The following is a 14,531-nucleotide window of genomic DNA, read 5'->3' as shown; positions in this document are numbered from 1 at the left end:
TCACACCAAAGGAGACCAGACTGTGTTACATGTGAGACAGTGCTGCTGCTCTCACTGTTGGGATTTTCATGTTTATTTGATGAGACCAGGAAGCGGCTGTGAGTTCAGGAAAGCTCGCTCAGACTCTCAGCTTCACATCCAAGCTCAGCAGCATTACAGACAGAGATCTGCAGTCAGGAGCAGAATTGTTTTATTCCTGTGTGTGCAGATGAACCCCCTGGAACCAGAGTTACAGAGGGTTGTGAGCTGCCATGTGGGTGCTGGATGTTGAACTCAAGTCCTCTGGAAGAGCAGCCAGCCAGTGGTTCTAACCGCTGAACCACCTTTCCAACTCCTGTTTCCTGTTCTGTAAAGATGGTTACACTTGATTTCAGTTTTGATAAAATTATTCGTTTTTTTTTTTTTTTTTCCAGAGCTGAGGACCGAACCCAGGGCCTTGCGCTTGCTAGGCAAGCGCTCTACCACTAAGCTAAATCCCAACCCCGATAAAATTATTCTTATCTCAGAATTATTCTTACCCTCTTTCAAGCATCAGTTGTTTGAGAATATTGTCCCCAAGGCATATTTGTTCACTTGACAAATCTGGCATGGGTCAGTGTCTGTGTGTCTCATACTCTGTCTGGTGACCATGGGCAGCATGGTATAAAAAATCTTATATGCACACACATATATGCATATGTATATGTACATGTAGTTACATATATATGTATATATGTTTACATATATACAGTATAATTACACACACATGCATATGTGTGTAAATAATTTCTGAAATAGAGTTTTACTTTGTAGCTCTGGCTGGCCTGGTACCAGCAATGTAGACCAGGCTGAGCTTGGATCTTGTCTCAGCCTCCTGAGATTGAAAGCATGCACCATCATGCTCAACCACTGATTAACTTTGTTTGTTGGCAGTTTTATAGATGTATTTAGTGTATTCTGACCATTCTTCTCCTTATGCTCTTTCTTATCTCCCTCTCATCTCTATTAACCCCACCCCATTTCTACCCAAAATCTCCTTCAAATCTGTGTCATTACCTTTGCAATGACCTCAACAAACTTGTTTTGACTCAGAAGTTAGGATGCAGCCAGACTCCAAAGGCTGAGGAAGGCGTGAGATCTATCAGCAGCATGGAAATGCACACTTGCATTTCCACTGTCAATGTTGGAATGCCGTGTTGGGTTTCTCTCTGGATGGCAAATGCTTTGGAGTATCTTGACACTTGAGCCTTCTTTTTACAGTTTTCCTGATAATTAATTCATGCGTTCTCAAATTTGCAGTACCTTGATTCACAAGCTTGGGGGCTTTTTCATAAGACGGAGACTCGATGAAACTCCAGACGGACGCAAAGACATTCTGTACAGAGCGCTGCTTCATGGGGTGCGTATAGGCCGTAGTTGTCCTCAGCACCGTAGTGCCGTGTGTCCTGGGAGAGCAATGGAGATATGTTGGAACTATTCTTGGATTTGGGAGATTACTGCATAGATAGGGGTGATCATTTTTTTTATCACCCAAATACAGCTTTGGTTAGATCCTTTGCTGTAATGGGTATGGGGGAGTGTTTACTGGATGGCTGTCATCTCTGTGTGTGTGTGTGTGTGTGTGTGTGTGTTGTCCTAAGATTTAGCTGTCCTGAGCTCGCCTGAATTGTGTGGTCTGCTTACGTGCGATTCTCTTGTATCTCAGCATATAGTGGAACTCCTCCGACAGCAGCAGTTCCTGGAGATCTTCCTGGAAGGCACCCGCTCCCGGAGTGGGAAGACCTCCTGTGCTCGGGCAGGGCTGTTGTCAGTGGTAGTGGACACTCTGTCCTCTAACACCATCCCTGACATACTCGTCATACCCGTGGGCATCTCGTACGACCGGATAATTGAAGGGCACTACAATGGTGAACAGCTGGTAAGGGCCAGTTTGCACCAGGTTGTCTTCAAGCTTTGCTCTTATATTTAATGATGCCGTTTCACTAAACATGGTTTCTGTGTTGCACGTCTGAAACCTGCCTGGCTGGGCCTGGTGAGTTGCCTTCCTTTGGTTTGCTAGCCTGTGAGAGAGAATCACAGGTGTTTTTCTGGGCTTGGAGAAGTGTGTGAAGTCCTGGGTCAATGCTGTCTTTGATCATGAGATTGGAGGTGGAAAGCCACTTGTCCCTGGGTAGTGATTTCAGTGTTGATTCTATGTCTTTTAGTGAAGCCTGAAGATTGGCGGGGCCATGTTTGCAAAGCAACTGCAAACTAATCTGAGAAACGGAAGTAATTTTTTCAGTACGCTTTTACCAAAGGGTGCCCGAGTCATAACTACTTAGATTGTATCATTGCAATGTGAACTCACCTATGTGACTAGCACCTGTGTGGAGGAATGATCAGGAGAGCCGTGTGTCCAGCCTCTTACAGGAAGTGTGGTTTTCCCCATTTTTGAACTTTATATGGTAATAATAATTTACGTGTGAGCACAGGTGCTTGTGAGGCTCAGCCATGTTGCTCCATTCAGTTTAGACTCCACAGTGGGGGATGGTCCACCGTGTGAAGAAAGCACACACACAACTCTGAAAAACTCTGAGCACATTTCTCGTAGGGCTTTTGGGTTGACTCTGGTCTGTGCACACCAAGGCAGTAGCCGTGAGCTTTGGTGTACTCAGTCATAAGCCCTGCCGGCACATGGGCACGTCACCCCAGTGGCTTTACTGGGCAGCGGAATTCAGTATTGCTGATGGAGTGTGCAAGTTTTGGGCAAAGTGTGCCCTTCGAGGGCCCTGCTACCAGGGTGTCACAAGTTCTAGGACACTTGGCAACCTGAGGCTTTAAAAATAAGGGCACCTTGTGGGATGGTGTGTTAAGCAAATATTTTCTAAGTGTCTCATCAGTGGAAAGTCCACCATGAGGCTGACTGGCATTCAGTTGCCTAATGTGTACACAGGCTCTAGTGATTTCCCCCACTTCTGATAAGTGGCATCTGTCCCCCTTTGTTTTAGTCCTTGGGAAGCAGCGTAGCAGGATGTTTGTGTCCTTCTCTGTTCTGTAACTGTATCTTTATGAGTTGTGTGAATACATACGAAGTATACTAGCATTAGGTGTTTCTCCTTGCTCAGTTTCCTCTCCTGAGGACAAGGTTGTATCTTATGAGCATCTTTGAATCTAGACATGTTCTGGTGATTTCAAATTGAAACAATCAGACATGTGCAGCCTACCTGTGAGCCGAATGGTCTCAGGATAGCTGTGAATGTGGCCCAGCCCACGGCTCCCGGCCACTCACTCTTCTTTCCTTACTGGTCATTGTCTGTTTTTCAAGGTACAGTTCAGGTTTCTAGCAAAGAATCGTTCCAGCCAAGCAGTGTCTCCCATCTCTTAGCAGGTGGGAGGCTGCAGGAGAGTTGCATAATGAGACCCAGTCTCCAAAGAAACGGTAACCACACAGAACACCCTCCCCTCCATGTTGTGTTTAGGGCAAGCCCAAGAAGAATGAGAGCCTTTGGAGTGTGGCCAGAGGCGTTATCAGAATGCTGCGGAAGAACTATGGGTACGTCCGAGTGGATTTTGCACAGCCATTTTCCTTGAAGGTGAGAGTCTGCTGTAGCACAGGCTGAAGCTTGTTTTTAACCTTCTAACCTTTGAAGATCAAAATATAGTTTATATGTTATTTTGAAGGTTGTTTTCCTTTTTTTAAATTTTTCCAGGAATATTTAGAAAGCCAGAGTCAGAAGCCTGTGTCTGCTCCTGCTTCCCTGGAGCAAGCACTGTTACCAGCCATCCTTCCCTCAAGGTAGGCTGTGGGCCTGCGCTAACTCAGCCATCCATGACTCTTGTGCTCTCTTGCCTAGGACAGCAGCTTAGCCTTAGACGAGTGCTCCCATCCTCATGGCAGTAACATTCCTCATGATTTAATAAGTACGTGGGAATGTGCCCTCTCTCTCTCTTTCTCTAACACACACATTGTGTGTGTGTGTGTGTGTGTTTATGCATGAGAGAGAGAGATAGAGATAGAGAAAGGGAGAGATGCTTTGTTTAATTATATGTAAAACCTCTTTGATTTTGTTATGTTGGATTATTTGGTTTATGCTTTTGAATATGTGAACTGGAATTTTTGGTGATCTGTTGGGTAAGTGAGTGAGATGCATAAAAGAGTGTTTGCTAATGATTGAATTTTCCAGAACTGAAAATGCATTGTAATTTAGAGCCCTTTTTTTTTTAATTTTATTTTTTTCTTATTAGTTACATTTTATTAAGGAGCCCTTTCTTTGTTGTAGGCAAACTGTTGAGTTTTCAGCTGTTTAATACATGATCTCTTGCTTTATGCATTCTTTCTGCCAGTGAGTTTGGAAGTGATATACCAAAAGACTGTTTAGACATTAATAACATTTTCTGTCTGAAAAAAATTAAGCTCTACATTGTAAAGGAAAACATTCCAGAGAAATGATCTATTTATGATTTAAATTTAAGATGTGTGGTGATCAGCGCTATTCATACATTTAGAAATTAGTTCTATGTTGTGTGCCTATGAAACCTAGCACTGGGTCTGTGGATGTCATCCCAGCAGGCGGAAGGCAGGAGGAATGCTACAAGCTTGAGGTGGACCTAGTCTGTATAGTGAATTTTAGCTTGCCTGGGCAATGAAATGAGTTGTCATCTCAAAATTAAGAATAAAAATAGGCTAGGGTCAGATGGAAGGGGAGGAGGTCCTCCAATATAAGTGGGCTGGGGAAGGGGCATGGGAGGAGATGAGGGAGGGAAGGAGGAGATGAGGGAGGGAATGAGGGTGGGGCTACAGCTGGGATACACAGTGAATAAACTGTAATAACTAAAAAGTTATATTAAAAAATAAAAAAATAAAAATAAGATTGCATTGTGGGGCTGCAGAAGTTTGATTTTATCTTTTCAGACCTAATGATGCTGCTGCTGAGAGTCAAGACATGGAGCCCAGAAACACAGCGGATGAAGCCTTCCGAAGAAGGCTGATTGCAAACCTAGCGGAGCACATTCTCTTCAGTGAGTGTGGCTTCACACTTCCCTGCCCCCCAGTTCACACAGCAGTAGTAGCAGTGTAGGCTGCACATTGTTGTGGTTACTTTAATGCTATGTCTAATAATGTTTATTATTAGCCCTGTAGTTATTATGGCGGTATGTATAACCCACTATAACAATCAAGAAAAGACACAGATACCTGATAAATTTTGGACTAGCCTTATCTTAATTGGGCCTTTACCTCCCAGCCCTACCCCAGGCTACCTCCATAATTCCACAAATACCACAAATACTTGTTTATTCTTTATCTATTCATGATGGCCATGTGCTCCTCCCAGGCTTAGCCAAGGCAGTTTGCATCCTCCTCCCTCCTCCTTAGAGATCTTGTCCCCTTCCCAAGATCCCCCGTCCCCAAAGCCCTTGAACCTTAGCCACACCCACCACCTTCTGCTCTTCCCAAGCATAGGCCTTTTAATCAGGCAGTCAGGGATAACTGGGGAACATTCCTTGGTAGCACATGGGTACAGGAGATAGTTTGGCAGGGTGGTAACCAGATCTCAAGGCATTGAACTCAGCCTTTGACTACTTAGTCCCAGACCAGGCCCTGACAGTGCGTGCTTGGAACTCTGCTCAGGTTAGTTCCTCTTCAGGGTACATCACCTACTCCATAAGTGACAGGCAAGATCCTGGAAGGAAAGTGACAGCTAGCAGTGAGTGTCTGAAAATTCAGCAAGACACCCAAGAGTGTCTGATAAGAGCAGGTGCTCATGCAGTGGTTCTTGTGCATATTGTGGATCCTTCTGCTTGTGACCGTGTCCCTGAACTACCTTATGCAATGACATCCAGAGAAAGACAAAGCTGGCTGTCTTTCTTTGCTGACCCCATGCACACTTTTATTCAGTAGATATTGAGCGGCTGCCCATGCTAAAGCGGTTTCAGTGTGGGGTGCAGAAGGAGCCCTTAGTGGTTCTGCACTCTCACAGCTTCTGCTTTTGTCCTGGGATAGCTGTGCACAAACAGTGCCACCAGACTAACAAAGCAGAGGTGAGCCTGTCGCCATCAAGCTGTCCTTAGATTCCAAGTTGCAGCACTGCTCATTGTGTTGCTCGTGAGGACCTGGACGTAGCACTGTGCGGCCCTGGGACTCAGCCCTAGTGGGCTGTTCTCTTCCCCATTTCCTGGGCTGCCCCTGGTCAGCTTCTCATGGGTTACTGTGGCCACGGTTGTACAGGGCTCCTTCCTTTCTTTGTGTCTCCCGTTCTCCCACTGTGGCTGCCTTTTTCCTACTTAACTCCTGGCCAGAGGATTCTTTTTGTGTGTCTGTGTGGGTGTGTGGGTGTGGATAGAATTGTGGGCCTTATATGTTCTAAGCAGGTGTCCACCCCTGAGCCAGGCGCTGGCCCAGGGAACTCTCCATTAAGAATATGTGATTGTGTCTCCCACACATACTTTTCAAACATTGGAGGCAGCTTGAATTGTGAGTGAAGTATTTCTAAATTCACTGTCATTTCAAAAGATTCACAAATGGCATCTCTGTTTCATATTTTTCTATGATGATAATTTTCTACAAATTAAGAGTGCTGAGCCCCAAAGCATAGATGTTCTAGATGTATCTCCCTGTCTCCCCATTTCTCCGGGCCACACTGAAGAGAAATGCAAGCACACCGAGCACCCTTACTGAGTGTAACCAGGCTGCCAGCTTATTCTCATGCAGCCCAGTGAGTGTATTGATGTTTTCAAAATGGAGACTCAGGACTTTGTGAATTCAACTCCAAATCAGGAGATTAATTAGTGTAGAAGTTAGGGTTGGAGTTCTTATTTTATGACTTTAGATCTGTTGCTCTTTTGCTTTCATTTTTACACCATGGAGACCCACAGGAAGAGGGAAATAAGACTGCAGCCCACAGTGTACCAAGGCTCACAGTTGAGGGCGCCTTGGAGCTCCAGAGTGCATTTATATTTTGGGTCTTGGTATTTCAGTAAAGATGTTTCATTTCCTGACCTCATCTACTTGCTCTGCACTGAAGGTGGACCTGTCTTAGAATGTGGCCTCATGACTAGTGATTGCTTTGAGGCTTCATTGTGCCAGGACACTGCACATCCAGGGGTATTTCCTCTGTAAACTGCAGTTGTGGGGACTGTAGTAAAAGACTTAGTTCCCCATGCTCCTGTGTAAAGCTAAGGTACTTCTAAGGTCCGCTTACATTAGAGCAAGGCCAACTAACTTAACACTGTGTTTTTTCCAGCTGCCAGCAAGTCCTGCGCTATCATGTCCACCCACATTGTGGCCTGCCTGCTCCTCTACAGACACAGGCAGGTATGTCTGAATTTCCTGGTGGTTCAGCAAGAAGCCTGGCTGTTTGCAGCCTCTTCTCAGCTGAGGCTGTGAAATGAGCGGTGAAAGGAGCAAGGAGTCCTACACTGAGGTCACCATGCCAGGGAGGGAAAGAGTCAGACTGCAAATGCATACAGTGGAAGGCTGCCCTCTCTGGTTGCTGTAGTTAACATCAGTAACGCAATTGCATACGCACTTACGCATTCTGCTGGAGAACAGTTTTCAGGCAGTTTGCTTTCTGTGTTAGAGGCTCCTCTGTCCTCCCACAATAGGCTTGTGTAGCTCTGCCATGGGAGAGACCATGTCTGCCATGTTCATTGTCATGCTCTTTAAAGAAGCATTTGTGAAGTGTGTTTAAAATGAAGGGAATCCTCATCAGCACTCAGCACTACTTTCAGACTGCATCTCCCTCCCTTTTCGGTTCTTGTGCTCAGTTTTGTGATGTGACATCTGCCCATGACATTCCTGGGAAGCAGGTTCTTAGTGTCTTTCCTACTTGCTGGTGCTGATGGTCTGGGCCGGTCTCTGTGGGTCTTGCAGGACAACCACAGCAAGAAGAAAATCTGGAGAAATCAGGTTTCGTGTTGTCACAATCCATTTTTGTCTCTTTAGGGAATCCACTTGTCCACATTGGTAGAAGACTTCTTTGTGATGAAGGAGGAAGTCCTAGCTCGTGATTTTGACCTGGGCTTCTCTGGGAATTCAGAAGATGTCGTCATGCATGCTATTCAGCTTCTAGGAAACTGTGTCACAATCACCCACACTAGCAGGAAAGATGAATTTTTTATTACCCCCAGCACAACTATCCCATCAGTCTTTGAACTCAACTTCTACAGCAATGGGGTACTTCATGTCTTTATCATGGAAGCCATCATAGGTACGTTAGGGCCTGAAACATTCTCAGTCTTTCTTGAGACTACAAGGGTCTGGAACCCGTAGTGATGTCTAGTTGTTTTAGTTGCTAACCCCTTGTTGAGGGAATGCACCACTGTAGTTTAGTCTCTAGAGAAAATGTTGCATGCTCAATTACCCTCCATGGTACTGCGTTTTTCACTGTGGAGGCGAATTAAGAGAGGTGTAGGAGAATAGAGCTCCTGAGCTTTTGGACACTGGGACCTCATGGAATGGGATTCTGTGGGACTTTACTTAAATTTCTCCAGCAACTGCAGACTATTACTTTTTATTTGTTAATAACCTCTAATGGTAAGTTAGGAGTCAAAAGTTTCTCTCTGAGAGCTGGCACTGGTGATTGCCGTGTTCCTTGTTTCCTCAGCCTGCAGCCTTTATGCAGTTCTGAATAAGAGAGGTTCCGGAGGGTCTGCTGGCGGCCTTGGCAGCCTGATCAGCCAGGAGCAGCTGGTGCGAAAGGCCGCCAGCCTGTGCTATCTTCTTTCCAATGAAGGCACCATTTCTCTGGTGAGTGAAGGCTCGTCTGTGCTTCCTGACCCTTTCTTAACTGTTTGCATGGAAGTGTGAAACACCTTTACTTTTCTCTTAGAGAGTACTTGCCCCATTGCTGTAGCCTTCTGTTCTACTCCCGAGTCTCAGTGATGGCTGAGCCAGTATGGCCTTGCCTGTCTTGGTTTGTGTCTGGTTCAGCGCCCAGGCTCTGAGGCATGAGAGCTGCTGTCAGTTCTCAAGACTCTGCAGAAGGTCCTGTGTCAGGTGTCCATAACCAGCACACCCTCTTGTGGGGGTTGCAAACCCAAATGATAAGTGGATGAGCCCCAGAAATGAGTTTTTTGACATTGTTTAGCATATACATCCAGAGGCTCAGAAGTGTGAGTGCGCAATTTATCCCACCCTGCACCTGTTGATGTGTAAAATGTGGCCTACATAGTAAGCAGATTTGGGGTACTCAAAACCACGTAGAGTATTTCTTTGCACTGCACTGTTCTTTTTCTTTCATATAACTGTATCTTAGCACATTTACGAGTGTATACATTGTGAATGTGGCCTTCTTGAACATGTATTTTTGTGTGGTTGACACTCAGGTAGCAGGATCACGAGGGGTGTGGGTAGGCAAGGCTCCTAGAGTGGGCTGCATGTTTCTTAGGGATCCTTTTTGAGTTATTGATTGGAGTGTTGTGTTTCTTCGTTCATAACTTGTGTGGACGATCTTCATTGTAAGCTCGCTCCTGCATGGAGATAATCTTAAAACAAAAGAAACAAAATGTTCCGAAAGGTCCAAGAAGCTGATCCTTGCAGGGCTCATGAGCTCAGTGTTCTCTCTATAGTTGGGACCATACCACATGTACCGCTGCTCATGGGAAGGCTCTTTTCTCTGGCCTTGTCGTGGCCATTTCTCAAGACAGTGGACATCAGAGATCATAGGACTTTTTCAGGTGGTGCTGAGGTGGTGGGATGGAAGGACTGACAGCTGCTCTACAGTCTTGAAGAAAAGTATGGGCCCGAATCACCTGTAAATGACTTTTCTTTGTAGCCCTGCCAGACTTTTCACCAAGTTTGTCACGAGACCGTAGGAAAGTTCATCCAGTATGGCATTCTTACAGTGGCTGAGGTAAAAGAACAACCTGCCTTTATTTTCTTTGTTTAGCTTCTTGCTCTCACTTTTTCTACCAGTTATTTATTTAAACCAGTTTTTCTGCCACTTATTTTAAGCAATAAATACATTTGCTATGTTTTATGTCCAGATGGTAAAGAGGATAGTAAGAATGGAGCACAGTTGTCTTGGGTGTTTAATATTTGATTTCTTTGTAAATGTTATTTTCTAGATTAAAGTATATCTTGACTTGATTCTCTAGCATCCAGAGGTTGATTCTAGGATGAGACATGAAGCATATCTGGCTGCTTGTACCTTGTGCATAATACATTTTTCTCTTGAGATTTCAAGCCTGGTCAGATAGATGCGGTATGGTTCAGAGGGACTGGTAAAGCAGCTATTCATTCAGAAGATATGAATAAGTTCTATCTTGTAACTCCCCGACCTCCATCCATCTTCCTCCCCGTTGCCTCCCAAGTGGTTTTGAGTTTGGAAATGTGTATGAGAGATGTGTATCTGAGGAAGATCAGGCTGAGAAGCTGCTTTGTTGGGGTTGGCTGGCCGAGTGCTTGGCTGTGTCCTTAAGAAGATTTAGTTACTGTCAACCATCTTCTTGGCATAGCAAGATGACCAGGAAGATGTCAGTCCTGGCCTTGCAGAACAGCAGTGGGATAAGAAGCTTCCAGAACCTCTGAACTGGAGAAGCGATGAAGAAGATGAAGACAGTGATTTCGGTGAGGAGCAGCGAGATTGCTATCTGAAGGTACTTTGGTGAAGGATTCTGGGTATATAACAGTGACACATTAAGTTCATGCTGCAGCTAGATAATGGGGACTAGTGTCTGACTCGTGTTCAAAGGACTTCTGAATCAGCTCTATCCAGCACTGGCCCTTTTCACCCAGTAACTCACTAAATTGGATAGTTTGGGAACTGTTAAGTGGAAAGAGAATAGGATTTGAAAAGCCAGAAGCAGAAAGGAGGTGACTTTCTGCACCTACATGAGAAGCAGGGTCACCACCCTGCCCCCACTCTCCACAGGAATGACACATGGGGACTCCCCTCCCTCCATCTGGGTTTTACTAATTTCACCATCGGACAGTGGTCTTGCTTCATGCGCTTGAATATATAATTGCTCTTCCCTGCTTTTTGCATGCGTGAGTGATTATTATGCTTGGATTGTATACCCTGAAGGACTCAGCCCCTAGACTGAGAACTTGTTGCTGTCGAAGGCTGGCTTTGACAGGTCAGTGTGCACTGAGGCAGGCCGTAGAGTCAGCAGCTGATCACTCAGCTGACTTTTTTTCTGAGGGTAGAAAGCTTGATTTTTTTCTGGGCCAATACTCCAGTGACGAGTGGCTGGGAGCAGGTTCTGCTTATGGTCGTTGAAGAAAAAGAGAGAAAGGGGGAAAGGAACCATACACTTAAACACACACACACACACACACACACACACACACACACACACACACACACACACACACTTTTGATGGGTGAAGTGAGCTTCAAGGAACTCCCACATATATATATATATATTTAAAATTTTTCCTCCCATAGCACATATATATATGTATTTTATACATATATGTTATATTTATATATCTCCCAGCATAATCTTTCAGGCAGCATAAAAATTGCAATCTGGTTACATTTTATTTTCCTTTTAGTGAATGATCATGAAAAAAACCAGTATATTCCCTAATACCTTTACATAAAAAATATTTTACATATTACATGTGAAGAAAAATTATTCCCAGGGACTCACATACATTCCTAACTAAGCAACCTGTTATAGCTTAACAAAGTGTAAGCAAGCAAGCTAATTTTTTTCAGCCAGTTTCTCTTTACTGGCAGGCTGTAATTTGTGGTTACAAAGAAAGGATCAATTATTTTAAAAAGTAGTCTTATGAAGATCTTAAAAGAATCACAAATCTAAACTTTTTTATAAGACACAATCAGCCATTTCTACTTTAAATTCTCAAGGTGCACATCTACTTACTAATGACTTTTATTAAATCATATCAAGAAGCTGAGGGCAAAATGGGTCCAAGAAATTAACCATCACCTTGATCACCAGCTCATCTTTAGCGGGTCACATCAGCAGGGCTAATTGGGCTGATAGTGTTCTTGCTCCCTAGTTTCAAAAAGTCCCGAGCTCAACTATTAAGAGTGTGCCTTTCTCAACTTCAAATTGTTCCTCAAGATTTTCTACCTCAGAGCTACCAACAAAACCATCTTAACCTAACCTTACTAACAATCTATATTTCCAAATACTTTCTAAGGATGGTGGTCATTGCTAACACTCTGCACCTCTAAATTCTTTCTGAGGGTGGTGGATGAATCACTAATCTGTCCAGCAGCAATGCCTGAAAGAGTTCAAGCGTTGTTATTGCGAGTGCCGGTGACCCTGCCCAGCGAGGGGGTGGGAACCCTTAGAGCTTTCATACAGCTCATGTATTAGGAGGGAAGTGGTGACTGCAGGGGCAACAAGCCGAGCAATGTTCCATACAGCGTGCAGTCCTCAGGACACGTGGCGTTCGGGGCTCTGCCTCTCTGGTACGTCCACCATGGTTGTGCTAACCCGTGGGCCACGCTCGAGGAGTTCTAGAGCCTTGTGTTGTTCCTCTTGACTGGGTCTGGACATTTTACAGTCCTGGCAGTCAGGACAGCCTCTTCTAGATGACTGTTGAGTGACATGCTCCCATGGAAGGAAATGACTGCCCTGAGGAGTGTTCTGGTCCCCGCTGATCTTTAATCCTGTGCCGGAGCAGCGGGCTGCTGTCTGCAGTGCTAGTGGGAGGGGCTTCTTCGTAAATCCTGGGTTCTCCCAGAATTTGCCAGCAGCTGTGTCTGCTTTCCCATTCCTTCCTGTGACCTCCCCTCCTCTTACACTCTCAGGTGAGTCAGTCCAAGGAGCACCAGCAATTCATCACCTTTCTTCAGAGACTTCTGGGCCCCTTGCTAGAGGCCTACAGTTCTGCTGCCATCTTTGTTCACAACTTCAGTGGTCCAGTTCCCGAGTCTGAGTACCTGCAGAAGTTGCACAGATACCTTATCACCAGGACGGAAAGGAACGTTGCAGTGTATGGTATGTGCACTCATAGTTTTGGCTTTTTAAAAACCTCCAAAAACCAACAAATGAACAAACAAAAAGCCAAAACAAAGGCTGTGTGTTGGTGGCACATGCCTTTAATCCCGGCGCTTGGGAGGCAGAGGTGGGCAGATCTCTGTGAGTTTGAGGCCAGCCTGGTCTACAGAGCGAGTTCCAGGACAACCAGGGCTACCCAAAGAGAAACCCTGTTTCAAAAAAGTAAAAACAAACCAAACAAAAAGCCCAAAAATGAAAAAGAAAACTGTTTTCCTATTATTAATATAATTCTATTACCTTTGGGAAATTGGGAAACCTGCAGAGTTATGCTGACCTCTCATTCCATAGATCTGCCATATGAAGTGAGTTATGTATACAGTTATATATTCTGTCTGCTGTTTCTCAGTTAACATGATAGTGAGAGGCATACGTGTTCGTGTGGGTCTGTGCTGTGTAGTCTTTCACTGTGCAAGTGCCACCTTTCTTTCATCCTGCTGTTGGAGGGTGTCTGAGCCGTTGGCAGCAAAGAGCTCCTGTGTGCAGTCTGATCTGCACCCCTCAGCATCCAGGGGACAGGCTGCCACTGCTGGGCAGCTACCCTTGCATTCCTGTAGGACAGTCAGTTTTCAGGACCGAAGAGAGCAGAGGTCCTTAACCCTTTCATGCCACTTTAGACACCTGTCCCAGGCATTTGGCTAATAGTGGCAAAGGTGAGTTGGCAGCCTTGTTTCCTCAACTCTGCTCTTGAGCTTCCTGTGGTCGTAGGCTCACCTTTGTGTCACCGTCCATTCTCAGGGAATGTTTATTCACCATGCTGCTTGATTCTCGTAAGACTGCAAGATGGATGCTTTGTGCATCTTCCTTCTCTCCTCCCTGCCTCGTCTTTTCTCTCTTTTCTTTACTAGATGGTAGGGTAGGTTTAAAGAGATAGCAGGTCACTTGAAGAAGGCTGTGTAGCAGCCTGTAGCAGCAGAGAACTTGCTGGCTTCCTGTTCTCACCCTCTGTGGCCTGTGATGTGGGGACGTGTGTGTAGAGCCTGAGCACTGACAGGCCTTGTTGTCTCTCTGCAGCTGAGAGTGCCACGTACTGTCTTGTGAAGAACGCTGTGAAAATGTTTAAGGATATCGGGGTATGTGTCCGCAATCACGCTGCTCTTTGTTCTGTGTAGCTCTGATCTGTTGCTTAGCCTTCATGGGATCTAGAAGAAACACTCTCTGTTGAGCTAATGGGAATGTAATTCCTAGGGTGAGGGTTGGGGCAGGACATGCTGAAGACTTGTTTGAATGCACCAGGATTTTGCTGGTTTCATACTCATTCCTAAACTACAAGTAATAGGCTTCAGGCAAGTTTCAGTGTTAACTATTCTGTTATTTTCTTGCATGTTCACTAGTATTGCTAAAATTAGTCTCAGGTTTATCTTCATGTATGATGAGTTCCACAGAGCTGCATGTGGCCTTTTATAAAGGACTGACTGTAATCTAATATAAGTTGTGAACCCCACGGCACTGCCTGGACAACCCCCTGAATCACCCTGTCCTCACAACTCCAACGCTTTCATCAGGCTTGCACGCCTCCATGCTTGCCTCGGACAGCACATCTCCACGCTTACCTCACACCACACACCTCCACGCTCACCTCACACCACACACCTCCA

At 45.2% G+C, this 14,531-nt stretch overlaps 1 protein-coding gene across 4 annotated transcripts in view; it reads left to right on the top strand.

Moving 5' to 3' along the window:
* The window catches only part of Gpam (glycerol-3-phosphate acyltransferase, mitochondrial), a 59,519-nt gene that overhangs the window by 41,324 nt on the left and 3,664 nt on the right, over window positions 1–14,531 (top strand). For all 4 annotated transcript variants that reach the window (XM_055630115.1, XM_055630113.1, XM_055630114.1 and 1 more), the window contains 12 exons: window positions 1,279–1,378; window positions 1,685–1,897; window positions 3,438–3,551; window positions 3,669–3,754; window positions 4,871–4,977; window positions 7,200–7,270; window positions 7,901–8,165; window positions 8,562–8,704; window positions 9,732–9,809; window positions 10,414–10,554; window positions 12,687–12,876; window positions 13,948–14,006. In XM_055630115.1, coding sequence (XP_055486090.1) covers window positions 1,279–1,378; window positions 1,685–1,897; window positions 3,438–3,551; window positions 3,669–3,754; window positions 4,871–4,977; window positions 7,200–7,270; window positions 7,901–8,165; window positions 8,562–8,704; window positions 9,732–9,809; window positions 10,414–10,554; window positions 12,687–12,876; window positions 13,948–14,006 — 1,567 coding nt within the window. The remainder of the gene's footprint in view (window positions 1–1,278; window positions 1,379–1,684; window positions 1,898–3,437; window positions 3,552–3,668; window positions 3,755–4,870; window positions 4,978–7,199; window positions 7,271–7,900; window positions 8,166–8,561; window positions 8,705–9,731; window positions 9,810–10,413; window positions 10,555–12,686; window positions 12,877–13,947; window positions 14,007–14,531) is intronic.

The sequence above is a fragment of the Psammomys obesus genome, unplaced genomic scaffold, assembly GCF_907164565.1.
Source record: "Psammomys obesus unplaced genomic scaffold, mPsaObe1.curated_primary_1811, whole genome shotgun sequence".
Lineage (NCBI taxonomy): Eukaryota > Metazoa > Chordata > Mammalia > Rodentia > Muridae > Psammomys > Psammomys obesus.
This window is presented reverse-complemented; position numbering and strand designations above follow the sequence as displayed.